Raw genomic sequence first — 13,119 nt, forward strand, 5'->3', positions numbered from 1 at the left:
GCTCTCTGGTTCAGCTGCCGGTCCATACACCTATGCATAAACATACAAACAAGGTCACACATGAGGTTTGAAACAATTGGTGATATCTGATTGAAAAGAAGTTAATGTTTTGAAGTTTACTCACAAGATGCTTGAACCATTCCTTCCCTTTGATCCCTTCTGCATCCAAAAACCCTCTTTCGACGAGCATCAACCTGTCATTTACCTCTCTTCTCTTCCGTGCTGCTGCAACATCATCTTTGCTATATGATTTCTCCTTTAATTTCTGCAAATCAACCACCAGAACCAAAACCATTAGAAGAGAAAGATTAAAGTTATACGTTTATATAACCAAAACCATTAGAAACCTTTGCTTCATCTGCGACTTCTTTGGCAACCAAAGAGAACTCTTGTATCGCCATGCTTAAGGGATCAACAGAGACTTTCCCTTATAAGAGCTTGCTCAATGTATCTCTATGTGCCTGAACCATTACACAAAACACAAACTCAGTTTCCTTATATCTTACGTATTAAGGGAGTAAGTAAAAAAGTACGTACCTGTAATTCTTGTGCATAAGAGGTGTAGTCGAATGGTATGAGTGGCTCATCAGCCAAGAGAATTCCTAAAAGTCCCCATATTCCAGCCACTGAGAAATATAGAAAGCAAAGAAGAGAGTTAATTCTCTTCATAGCATCCATAAAAAAAAACAGAACAAAGAGACTTAAAACTAATAGTAGATCGAAAGAGAGAACTAAAAGCTTTACTAGCAACATGGCGGTGAAACAATGGATCTGCATTATGGATCATCCAATCATAGGAGTCAAATGCGGTGTGATAGACAGGATAATCTGAAAAAAAGGATAAACAAACATACATTATTGGTATTACATGCAGTAGAACATCACATTCTGATATATTTTCCAAGACGTAAGGAATCAAGTTCTGATTTTTACCTGCTCCATAGTACATGTCAATAGATGGTATCCCGGCATGATGAAGAAAACCGGAAAAATCAGAATCTACTCTACTTAGCCTCTGTATCTGCAGTCCATCAAAACATTAAATTACATTACAAAGACAAACGTAAAATCTGAAATGAAAAAAACTTGTTTGAGCTCTTTCAAAGGATAGTCCACTCACAATGTTATTCTGAGACTTAAAAGTCTCTTCCACTGTCAAGCCTACTGCATCAGGATCCTGTACCTGACCACACAAAGATGAATGAATATTAGAGAGACTTAAAACATTTCTGAACGAAATAAACCAAGAACGTTTTCACAATGCTTGAGAATGCTTTCTTTGTTTAGTAATATTACCAGCTTCAAGGCTTCTACAAGAAGACCATCTAATTGAGGAGTTGCACCAGCAAAAAAACCAGAGCCTTGGACCGCACAATCTACATTAAGATAAGCCACAGCACTTGCACCTAAGTTAAGAACATTTTCTTCAACCCATTCAGTTGATCCAATCTATAAAACAAAACAAAAAAAAAGAGACACAAGTGGTTTAAGTAAAGCCATCAAATAGATTCAGCTTTTACTAAGTTACTGATGATGACTAACCATTCCGAATTCTTCTGCATCCCAACTACAAAGGAGAATGGTCCTACGTGGTCTCCAACCAGATTTAAGCAAAAGAGAGAACCGTCGGCTAATGTCAAGTAAAGCAGAAGTTCCACTGTTTGGATCAACAGCTCCATATGTCCATGCGTCTCTATGGTTCCCAAGTATCACATACCTATCAGCTTCTTCACTCCCTCTTATTGTAACCACAACATTGTGAATCTTCTTCATTTTCATCTCCCCCTAAAAGTTAAAAAAAAAAAACTTCAAATTGAGCTCAATAATCACACTTTTCAACGACAACTAAATCCCAAAAACAAAAACAAATTCAGAATGATTAGTAATAATTCTCAATTTCAGGTCTAACTTTGGACAAAAACGTTATAAAAGGAAACTAAAATCACAAAATAAAGGAATATAACGGAAAATTCCAAAAAGTCAAAACCAAGAAAAACATAACGGAAATACGAAATTTTCAGTTAAACCTGAAACGTCATGTTAACAACGGTCCGACCAGGTCCAACCCGTTGACCAGATCCAACCCGACCCGAATTCCACCACTCAACCGGAGCTCTAGCACCGCCCAGAGAAGCCAAAACGATCTCAGCATTACGTAGAGACAAAGGCAAAGATAGAATCTTTGGGAACCTCCGAGTGACCAAATCATCATCCAAGCTAAGCTTTTCTCCTCCGACGACTCCGGGCCAACCGGGACTAACCGGATCTCCGATTCCTCTCATAACCGTACCTCTCTCAATACCGCCGAACCCACCACCGTCGTTCTCGGCGTATATTAGCACTCCAACCGCACCTTTAGTCTCTGCTATCTTCACAATCCCTCCTCTTCCCAAGTTTTCGCCTTTCCTCACTAAAACCACACAACCTTTAACGCTCACTCCGATCGAGTCAAGCGCACGGTAGTCTCTCTCCTCGCCGTGGTTCACGAACACCACGTTACCCTGCGCCGAAATAGACGGTGAATAAGCATGGTAAGGCCTAACGACCGGAGAGGAGGAGGAAGATGAAGAGTCTCCGGGAACGTCGTTTAAGTCAAACTCCATCGTCGTCGTGTTGCTAAAACGCGCCGTGACGGAGATGTGCGTAGGATAAGACAAGAGAGCTTCGTAGTCGGCGACATGGGTGTCAAGTCCGAGGCTTTGGAAGTGGTTTACGACGTAGTGGAGAGTCTCTAAAGAGGGTTTGGTTCCGGCGAGGTGGGGATGACGGGTCAATTCGCGGAGGTAAGAGGAGATGGTGGCGTTGGAAGCAGAGGAGAGGAAGAGGCGGCGGAGACGGAGGTCATTATGTGGATTTCGAGAAAAGAGAGAAGGAGGAGTAGCGTTAGGGTGATGGAGAGTGTAGAAAGTGGCAACGAAAAGGACAATGATGAAGAGGAAAGCACAGAGAGGTGGTGGTTGATGTCGGAAAGGGAATATAGAGATTCCGGCGACGGTGGGTCTGGTGGTGAGAGGCTGTGACATTGCACAGAGAGAGAGAGAAAGTAAAATGGTTATAATAGTAAGTATAGTGGGGGCTGAGCTAAGTAATAAGTAGTATCTTTGTATTTATTATTAGTATGAATCATCGTCGTCTCTTTCTTTTTGTCTTTTCGTCTTTATGAGTATGTTTATCTTTGGTCAAAAACTCTGTTATTAATCTTATTTTTTGTGCAAGAAATTGAATTTTGGATAATGGGTGTTATAAAAATGACTGATTGAAAGATCAAAGCTTTTAAAAATCGAATTTAAAAAAATGAAGGGCATGATGCCTACTTTTATGTTCCACTAGATTACTTTAGCTTTAGAGTTTAGAGGCAGGAAGGAACATCTAGAGAGTAGTGGCGACCGAATGATGAAAAGCTGCAATTTCTTGCGAGAGAACCAAACAAAAAAGTATGTTTTTTTCTTTTTTTTTAAATAGTGGTGAGAGTGTAATACTACTATTTATTTTTTTTTTTTCTTTTTCTTTGTTGAAGTATCAGTTTCAGTAGTTTTTTTGCAGAGGTTTTCGTTTTGATATGATTCTGTCTTTTTTTTTTTTTGTCTAACTAAATATGTTTCTGTTATGGGTTTCTCCTTTTATCTTTGTAGTAGTCTTGTATTTCCAATTGTTACATATAGCTTTTAGATTCTGGTAATATCTTGTTTTTCTGGCAGTTTTAAATTTTAGGGATATCATGTTTTTCTGTTGACTTATATTTTAGGGATATCATGTTTTAGGGATAATAAAATTCAAAAAAAAAAAAAAAAAAAAAACTATAACTAAAAATTGTGATTGAAAACAACATAAGATATTACTACTACAAACTATTTATGCAAATGATGAGCACGACATCATAAAACTGATAACCATGAAAAGCTTTTGTCTTTATGCATTTGATTTATTTGGTCGTGTCCTATTGTCTTTATGCATTTATACATACTAGTATATTGTATATAATACACTCCGAATTAACTAGGGGAAATAAATTCTCTATAGGAAAATGGAATTATCTCTTAACTTTTTCTGTATTCAGGTTCGATTTTTTGTTTGTTTATCAATTTAACATAGACGTAATGTGCAGACTACATAAATAATTTGTTCAATTCTCCCCCCCCCTTCTTGGTTCATTCCTAGTTTATCTTATTGTCCTACGTTTGATGGATAAATAGAAACTTTAGCAAGAATATCAGTATAACTATAGGGAAACACGATCCATAATTCAACACGTAATTAGATCACTACTCCTAGTTGTAGATATTTTTACTAGGAATTAAAAGATGAATGTGCTTCTTCTAAAAGAGTGGGAATTGATCGCATGATTGGGGTATAAAATTTTTTACAAATTTGACAGCACTATCGTGGGATGGGAGGACAAAATCTAAGTGGGTCCTTCAACGTATCTTCTTTGTACTACAAACCTTCATAAAAGATAATCCAAGTCATCATTCAGACAAAATATTTTAGGGACATTGAAAGTGTTGGGTTTTAGAACTTTAGACAATAGCCTACTTTAAATCTGGCAGACAACAAAAGTTTATCAAAACAAAACGAAAAAAAAGCTGGTACACAACAAGTAAAATACTACCTTAGATATGTTTACATGTTCAAACAAATAATTTTAAAATACTATCAAATATATAAGCAAACATGTCGTTGTAACTCATGCAACACCCTAGCAGATTTTGTAAAGTCTAATGCCTTACTCATTACCAGTTGAGCTAACTTCTCATAAAAAAATTGAAACATCTAAACAGATTTTTGCTATGTGTATTAGGCAGATTTAATGAAATATGACGTCGTCATCTGATATATTCAATCGAGTACAGTAGACTTTACTTACTATATAGGTCTCAAAGCAATTAAGCATACTTGCTAAAGGTTGTTGTCTTCGTCCGCAATACTCAGACCACTCTTCCTGGAGTATGCTGATCAGTTCTCTAAACTCTAAAGCACTTACTTAAAAGTGCATCTAGTAATTGTCAGTTTTTCAATTTTCTGTTTATAACTGCACAATGGGAAAAAATTATTTTAGAAAGAATGAAAACAAGAGTTCAAATTTTTTTTTTTCGTCAACACCATGAGTTCAATTTAATGTATGGGTTGAGCATTTAAGACTAACAATTTAGTCAGGACAGGACACCCTCACCTTTTTGTGTTGTTGCGCCGAACTATTTCAAAAAGACCACGAGACGTTGAAGAAAAAGAAAAAAAACAAGAGACAAAAAAGAAAGAAAGAAACTCAAACTAAACGATCATAATTAATGAGAAAGACTGAAAGAGAGATGTGAACGGTTTGGTTGGACGCCTAGAGCCGTCGACCTTTAGTTTCAGGCAGTTATGTTTCCCTGCAACATCTCATTATTTTCGTGTACTTCACACATCAGAGCTTGTCTTTGCCTAGTTTTGATTATTGTACTGCATAATTTGTAACTTTTTAACATCGTAACATAAAATGCAAGACTTTTCCCCCCTTTTATTGGCCAGAGGAAAAGAAGACATTTGAGTAATACTCTTTGTTTGATCACTTATTTCATAAGCAAAAGATATTACAATGTCAACGAGGAACCCCCATCATATTCTGCAACTTTTTTCATTGAATCAACCCTTCAGTAATCGAAAGATAATTACATTTGTTTTAGTTCTTGCCATGAAAAGTACTGAACTTTAGTATTCAACGAAAACAAAAGAAAAGCAGCACCAAACTAAGCTGAATTACAAGTGACTTGATTTCTCAGCTATAAAAACCCATAACTATACTTTACCCACAATCACTAAAATGCACCACATTGAGTTATGATGTCTTGCATCAAAGAGTAGCAGAAAGAGCACACACGACTTCATAAGAGTTAGGGACTGTAAGCACAACATCAAGCCACTCGACCTTCCCCCAAATATATCCACTGTTGCGTCTTTCAAGCGCAATCACAGCACACCAAATCTTCTTGTCTTCACTGGAACTGGAAGTCATATAATTGTTCCAAACAACCACCATCTTTCCACCATGACTCGCCAAATGAACATACGACTCAGTACACTTAGACAGTCCTTTCAAACCAGAAACAACACCTGGTTCAATCATAATCTATACGGAGTATAATACTAGCTAGGTCTCAAAGCAATTAAGCATACTTACTAAAGGTTGTTGTCTTCCTCCGCAATACTCAGATCACTCTTCCTGGAGTATGCTGATCAGTTCTCTAAACTCTAAAGCACTTACTCAAAATAATTGAAACAAGAATTCAAGTAATTGTCAGTTTTCCAGTTTTTGTTTTTTTTTTTTGTTAAGAACTGCACAATGGGAAATAGTTATTTTAGAAACAATTGAAACAAGAATTCAAGTGTTTTTCGTCAACACCAAGGGTTCAATTCAATGGATGAATTGAGTCTTGAAGACTAACAATTTAGCCAGGAGAGGACATCCATTAAATCTGTAGTTACGCCCTGACCTTTTCTATGTTACGATGTTAAGTAGGAACCTCCATCAAATTCTGCAACTATTTTCATTGAATCCTTATATATGTAGTCAAAAGCCTATTATATGTTCACAATACCACTAAACACTATATTCAATCAAATGTTGGGATCCTTTGTTTTTACTTCTTCCAACATGCAGATTCAACGAAAACAACATTTTCATATGCATTTTAGCAGCACAAAATAAGCTGAATTACAAGTGAATTTATTTGTAATTGTATTCAGCTTAAAACACACGTAACTATACTACCCACAATCACTAAAATGCACCATATTCAGTTATGTCTTGCATCAAAGAGTAGCAGAAAGAGCACACACGACTTCATAAGAGTTAGAGACTGTAAGCACAACATCATGCCACTCGACCTTCCCCCAAATCCCTCCACTGTTGCGTCTTTAAAGCGCAATCACAGCACACCAAATCTTCTTGTCTTCACTGTAACTAAAAGTCATATTATTGTTCCAAACAACCGCCATCTTTCCACCATGACTCGCCAAATAAGCATCACCACTACACTTAGACAGTACTTTCAAACCCCTCAAAGGTTTCCAATTTCTTTGTTTAGAGTCGTACCATATCATTCCAGAGAGAGCATGATAACAATATAGTATGTTATCTATCACGCAATATGAATCCTCTACCCATCCTCCTTTCAAAACGCCCATATCTAAAGCTTTCCATCTATCTTCCTTTGGCTTGTAAGCCACACCCCAATTCCTATACATATAGATCTCATCGTCAATCACCGCACTCTTCCATACATGTCGTCCACATCTCTCCCTCAGAGTGTTAAACTTAGTCTCCCAAGTTTGGGTTTTTGGATCGAAAACCTCCATCCAATTGGAGGCATCGTAGTCATCAGAGCCTCCTGCTACATATATCTTGTCATCAAGGACATTAGTCCACCTGCATACTTGGACCCTCGAGCCACCTATGAGACCGGCAGTCCAAGATCGAGACTTTAGACAAGGGCACTTTGAAGGTGGATCCACCAATGTTGTAGATATTAGAACCAACGACCACGAAGGTCGTCGAGTGCGCAGGAGGAGAATTGAGAGTCGGGAGTGCAGCCAAAACATACCCACTTGACTTCTTCTTCTTCTTCTTCTTGCTAAGGGTTTGCTCAGGTTTGCGGCAGAGAGTGAACCAACGTGTGTTAGGGCCAGGATTGAATTGAAAGCACACATAAAGAACACTCTCGGTGCGTCCTAAGAATGATAGGGTCTCGTAAAGCTCCGGTGAAGAAAGAATTGAGCGAAACCTCTTGGATACTAAGGAGAGAATTGGGTAGTACAATCTCGAGATACGTGCGAAGCAGCTCAATAGCAAATCATCGGGGAGTGAAAGCAATGACAGAGCTGGATTATTTTGCGAGGGTTTCTTCGTCGACATCATCTTCTTCTCTCGGCACAACACTGAACAACCGATAAAACTTGGACTCAAAAGAAACTTTAAGGGTTTTGACTTTGACCACATTTTGTACTATTGGGCCAAACAATATATTAAAAAGCCCAACATATTGAAAAAAAGAACGATGTGATAAGAAAGAGATTGTCATTGCACGCACACATAAAATTATACAACAAACCCAAAATCACTTAAACTCACCAATCTTTTTATACGGTAGCAACAAGAGCTGACACGAATTCATAAGACAAAGGGACAGTAAGCACAACATCAAGCCACTCCACTTCTCCACACATCTCTTCAAAGCTGTGTCTCTCAAGTGCAATCACCGCACACCAAACCTCTTTTTCTCCACTGGAAGGCACATATTTGTCCCACAAAAACGCCATCTTTATTAGGCGGATTTTACGATTCTGTTTCTATCTCAATAGAACTGTTTCTTGGTCCACCAGTTTCGGGAATTAGATGTAGATATGATATGATTTTATTCTTTGAGATCTTTGTTGATATCGTTTGTTGGTTGATATCTTTTGTCCTTCTATAAAAGCTCTGTAATCGCAACCTTTGAAGATATAGAAAAATGATTTTCTTCTTTGTTACGATCTCTGAAACTTCATGGTATCAGAGCCAAACTCTTAAAATTCTTCTCATTATAAACGAGAAACTGAACAACAATGGCGACCGACGGATCAACTACAACGAACCCGACAACGAACCCGACAACGAACCCGATGAATGAAATTCGACGAACAATCTCACCGTATGACTTAACAGCGGCTGACAATCCTGGAGCAGTCATTTCTCACCCGTTGCTGATGGGAGTGAATTACGACGAGTGGGCTTGTGGCATGAAGACAGCGTTGCGCTCGAGAAAGAAATTTGGATTTCTTGACGGCACAATCGCACGACCTGATGAAGGATCTCATGACTTGGAGGATTGGTGGACGATCCAAGCCCTTCTAGTTTCTTGGATCAAGATGTCCATTGACCCAACACTTCGATCAAACATCTCTCATCGAGATGTGGCCAAAGATTTGTGGGATCACTTGAAGAAGAGGTTCTCTGTCACGAACGGGCCAAGAATTCAACAGATCAAGGCTGAGCTAGCTTGTTGTCGTCAAAGAGGTTTAGCAATTGAAGCCTACTTCGGCAAGCTGACTCGTATTTGGGACAGCATGGCGAACTACCGACCTTTACGACTGTGTAAGTGTGGAAAATGTGAGTGTGATCTCGGGGCGGTTCAAGAGAAGGACCGTGAAGAAGATAAGGTGCACCAGTTCCTCTTTGGTCTAGACGATGTTGTGTTCCGGACTGTGAGATCAAGTCTTGTCTCGCGGATTCCGATCCAACCTATGGAAGAGGTCTACAATATCGTTCGACAGGAGGAAGATCTTGTACGAAATGGCACCAGAAATGTTGAAGAAATTCAAGAGGTTAATGCCTTCGCTGTTCAGACAACACAACCGTTTCGAAGAGAGGAAAGGGACAAAACACTGTTTTGTAAACACTGTAATCGGGCTGGGCACTCCAGTGACAGCTGTTATGGCGTGATAGGATACCCGGAGTGGTGGGGAGATCGTCCAAGGACACGCACCACAACAGCTGCTCGAGGTCGCGGGCGTGGAGGTCCAAATGTAATGGCTGGAAGAGGTCGTGGGAGCACTTCTTTCGCCAATGCTGAGCAAGTTAACCAACCTGGAAGATATGAGACTGCTAACTATGTAATCACAGACAAGGATAGAGATGGTGTCAGTGGACTTAGTGATTCACAGTGGCAAGGGATCAAAAATCTCCTCAATGCTGGCAAATTACCTGACTCCGGCAAACTAACTGGTACGTCTTCATTACTTTTCTGGATTATGGACACTGGTACGTCTTCACACCATTTAACGGGTCGTCTTGATGCCTTAACGGATGTTTTAACGAATGTTAAGGATATCATACCAGTTGGAGTTGTGTTAGCTGATGGTAGAGAGAAAGTGGCAGTTAAAGAGGGATCTGTAAGGCTTGGGCCTAAACTGATTCTGCAGTCTGTTTACTATATTGAGGGTTTTCACACTGATTTAATTTCGCTTTACCAATTGATGGATGAGAACCGTTGCATAGTACAGATGGTTGATCATTTCCTTATTGTTCAGGACCGTTCTACGAGGATGGTGATTGGAGTTAGTAGGCGTATGGGAGGGACTTTCTGCTTCCGGAGTGTGGAGTTTGCAGCATCTGTAGCAGTTGGAGACAAGGATTCATTTGTTCTCTGGCATAAACGGATGGGACATCCTTCTGCTAAAGTAGTTAGTCTGCTTCCTGTTGTTTCTTCAGTTGTCGCTTCTGAAACTTCAAATAAAGCGTGTGATGTATGTCTCTGCGCTAAGCAAACAAGAATGTCTTTTCCAATAAGTGAGAATAAAACGAAAAACATTTTCGATCTTGTTCACTGTGATTTGTGGGGTCCTTATAGAACACCAACTCATTCTGGAGCTAAGTACTTTCTAACAGTTGTGGATGATTACTCACGGGGAGTGTGGATCTATTTGTTAAATGAAAAATCTGAAGCACCACAACAACTCAGAAATTTTGTAGCCATGATATCACGACAGTTTCAATCTCCGGTGCGTATCATACGAAGTGATAATGGATCAGAATTTCTTTGTTTGAGTAAGTACTTCAAGGAGCAAGGGATTGTTCACGAGATGTCTTGTGTCGGGACACCTCAACAAAATGGGAGGGTCGAAAGAAATCACAGACATATACTGAATGTTGCCAGGGCGCTTCGTTTTCAAGCTGCTCTACCAATTGAATTTTGGGGTGAATGCGTTTTAACTGCAGCCTATTTAATCAATCGAACACCTAGTATGATTCTGAACGAAGTATCTCCGTATGAACGATTATATGGCGAGAAGCCTAGCTACGAACACGTTCGAGTTCTTTGAAGCTTGTGCTATGCTCATGATCAGTTTCATGGCGGAGACAAGTTTGCGTCTTGGAGCCGGCGTTGTGTTTTCACAGGTTATCCTTATGGTAAAAAAGGGTGGCGCTTGTATGACTTGGAGAAAGAACAGTTCTTTGTCTCTCGTGACGTGGTATTCGTTGAGAATGAATTTCCATTCCAAACAGAGTCGGCTAATGAAATCACCGAAGAAGAGGAGACATCTTCTTACAATATTGCGTCTCTGTTCGTCGAAGAAGATGAACCACGACAATTGGGTCGAATTAATAATTTGGGTCCAACAACTTCTACTAATTCTTGTAGTGGGCCTGTTCCAAGCCCAACTGTGGTCCATGAAGACACAATTCACGATGATGTCGTTTTGAATAATGTGGGTTCTCGTCTTCGTCACTCACCTCCGTCTCCGACGGTTGTAGCTCCTCCTCCTCCGCTTCCTCTCCCAAGAGATCAACCCATAATTACGACACATTCGGTTCCCGTCGAAGAGTTGGATCGAGGTAAGCGTACAAAAACGCAATCTGTGAAATTAAAAGAATTTGTGGTCAACACTGGCAAATCCGAAATCGTTAACACCACCAAGCTCTTCTAATTATCCGATTGCTAATTTCGTAAGTTGTGAGCGATTCTCTCCTCAGCATCAGGCGTATTTGGCAGCAATTACCTCTGGTATGGAACCCAAATCGTTTAAGCAAGCAATGGAGGATGAAAAATGGAACAGTGCAATGTCGAGTGAGATTGAGGCTCAAGAAAGAAATCATTCATGGGATATAGGTGACTTGCCAAAAGGGAAAAAGGCTATTGGGTGTAAATGGGTTTACAAACTCAAATACAAGTCTGATGGCACATTAGAACGGCATAAAGCCAGGTTAGTAGCTCTTGGCAACAAACAAGTTGAAGGGGTTGACTATGACGAAACATTTGCACCAGTGGCTAAAATGGGTACGGTTCGTTTATTTTTGGATACAGCAGTGAAGAACAACTGGGATGTTCATCAGATGAATGTATACAATGCGTTTTTACACGGTGATCTTCAGGAAGAGATATATATGAAGATTCCACCGGGTTTCAAAGCCTCTGATCCTAATAAGGTTTGTCGACTTCGAAAATCAATTTATGGTTTAAAGCAAAGTCCGCGTTGTTGGTTCGCTAAGCTCTCCACAGCTTTGAAAGAATATGGCTTCCAACAGAATCTTTCCGACTATTCTTTGTTTACCTTGGACACGGGTGAAGCTCAACTACATGTCTTAGTCTATGTCGACGATTTGGTTATTGTTGGTAGCACTCCTCAGGTCATGGCTGCTTTTAAGCAATATCTTTCAACATGTTTTCACATGAAAGATCTAGGTCCTCTAAAGTACTTCTTGGGGATTGAAGTAGCACGAAATGCTAAAGGTATGTATCTCTGTCAGCGAAAATATGCCCTTGACATCATCTCCGATACAGGCTTGTTAGGTGCTAGACCGGTTGCGTTTCCTCTTGAAATAAATCATCACCTTGCCTTGTCTGCTTCCCCATTGCTTCCTTCACCAACATCGTATAGACGACTTATAGGAAGACTGATTTATCTCGCCGTGACAAGGCCAGACTTAGCATTTTGTGTGCATCTTCTTGCTCAGTTTATGCAGAAACCACGAGAGGCACATTGGGAATCAGCATTGAGGGTCGTTCGTTACTTGAAAAACAATCCGGGTCAAGGTATTTTGTTGCGATCAGATACACCTTTCGAATTGACTGGTTGGTGTGAGAGTGATTATGCGAGTTGCCTGTTGACTAGAAGGTCCGTGACGGGATACTTTGTTCAACTCGAAGGTTCCCCAATATCGTGGCAAACGAAAAAACAGAAAACGGTGAGTCGTTCATCTGCTGAAGCAGAATACAGAGCACTGGCGTATTTAACTCAAGAGTTGATTTGGTTGAAGCGAATTTTGTCTGCACTTGGCATTTCTCATCCACCATCAATGCAGGTTTACTGTGATAGCAAAGCGGCTATTCAAATTGCTACTAATCCTGTATTTCATGAACGCACAAAACATGTGGAGGTTGATTGTCATTTTGTGCGTGATGAGGTTGTCTCCAAAAACATACACCTCGTCCATGTCGATAGTAAGGCTCAGCTTGCAGATATTTTTACTAAACCGTTGGGGAGTCAGGATTACGAGCAGTTTTGTTTCAAGTTGGACATACAGGACCTGCATGCTACTACTTGAGGGAGGGTATTAGGCGGATTCTACGGTTCTGTTTCTATCTCAACAGAACTGTTTCTTGG

At 39.8% G+C, this 13,119-nt stretch overlaps 1 protein-coding gene and 1 pseudogene across 1 annotated transcript; both read right to left on the reverse strand.

Moving 5' to 3' along the window:
• Positions 1 to 347: 347 nt before the first annotated feature.
• LOC104781339 (putative glutamate carboxypeptidase AMP1) lies at positions 348 to 3,213 on the reverse strand. The gene is made up of 8 exons (XM_010505984.3): positions 2,028 to 3,213; positions 1,543 to 1,785; positions 1,297 to 1,449; positions 1,121 to 1,183; positions 934 to 1,021; positions 745 to 828; positions 538 to 626; positions 348 to 461 (listed from the first exon to the last, which is right to left on the reverse strand). The coding sequence occupies exons 1-8, from the start codon at positions 3,021 to 3,023 to the stop codon at positions 429 to 431; spliced, it is 1,749 nt and encodes a 582-aa protein (XP_010504286.2). The 5' UTR covers positions 3,024 to 3,213; the 3' UTR covers positions 348 to 428.
• A 2,617-nt stretch (positions 3,214 to 5,830) lies between these two features.
• Positions 5,831 to 8,070, reverse strand: LOC147946124 (F-box/kelch-repeat protein At4g39560 pseudogene; annotated as a pseudogene).
• Between the last annotated feature and the right edge of the window lie 5,049 nt (positions 8,071 to 13,119).

The sequence above is a fragment of the Camelina sativa genome, chromosome 4 (assembly GCF_030686135.1).
Source record: "Camelina sativa cultivar CO46 ecotype springtype chromosome 4, ASM3068613v1".
NCBI lineage: Eukaryota > Viridiplantae > Streptophyta > Magnoliopsida > Brassicales > Brassicaceae > Camelina > Camelina sativa.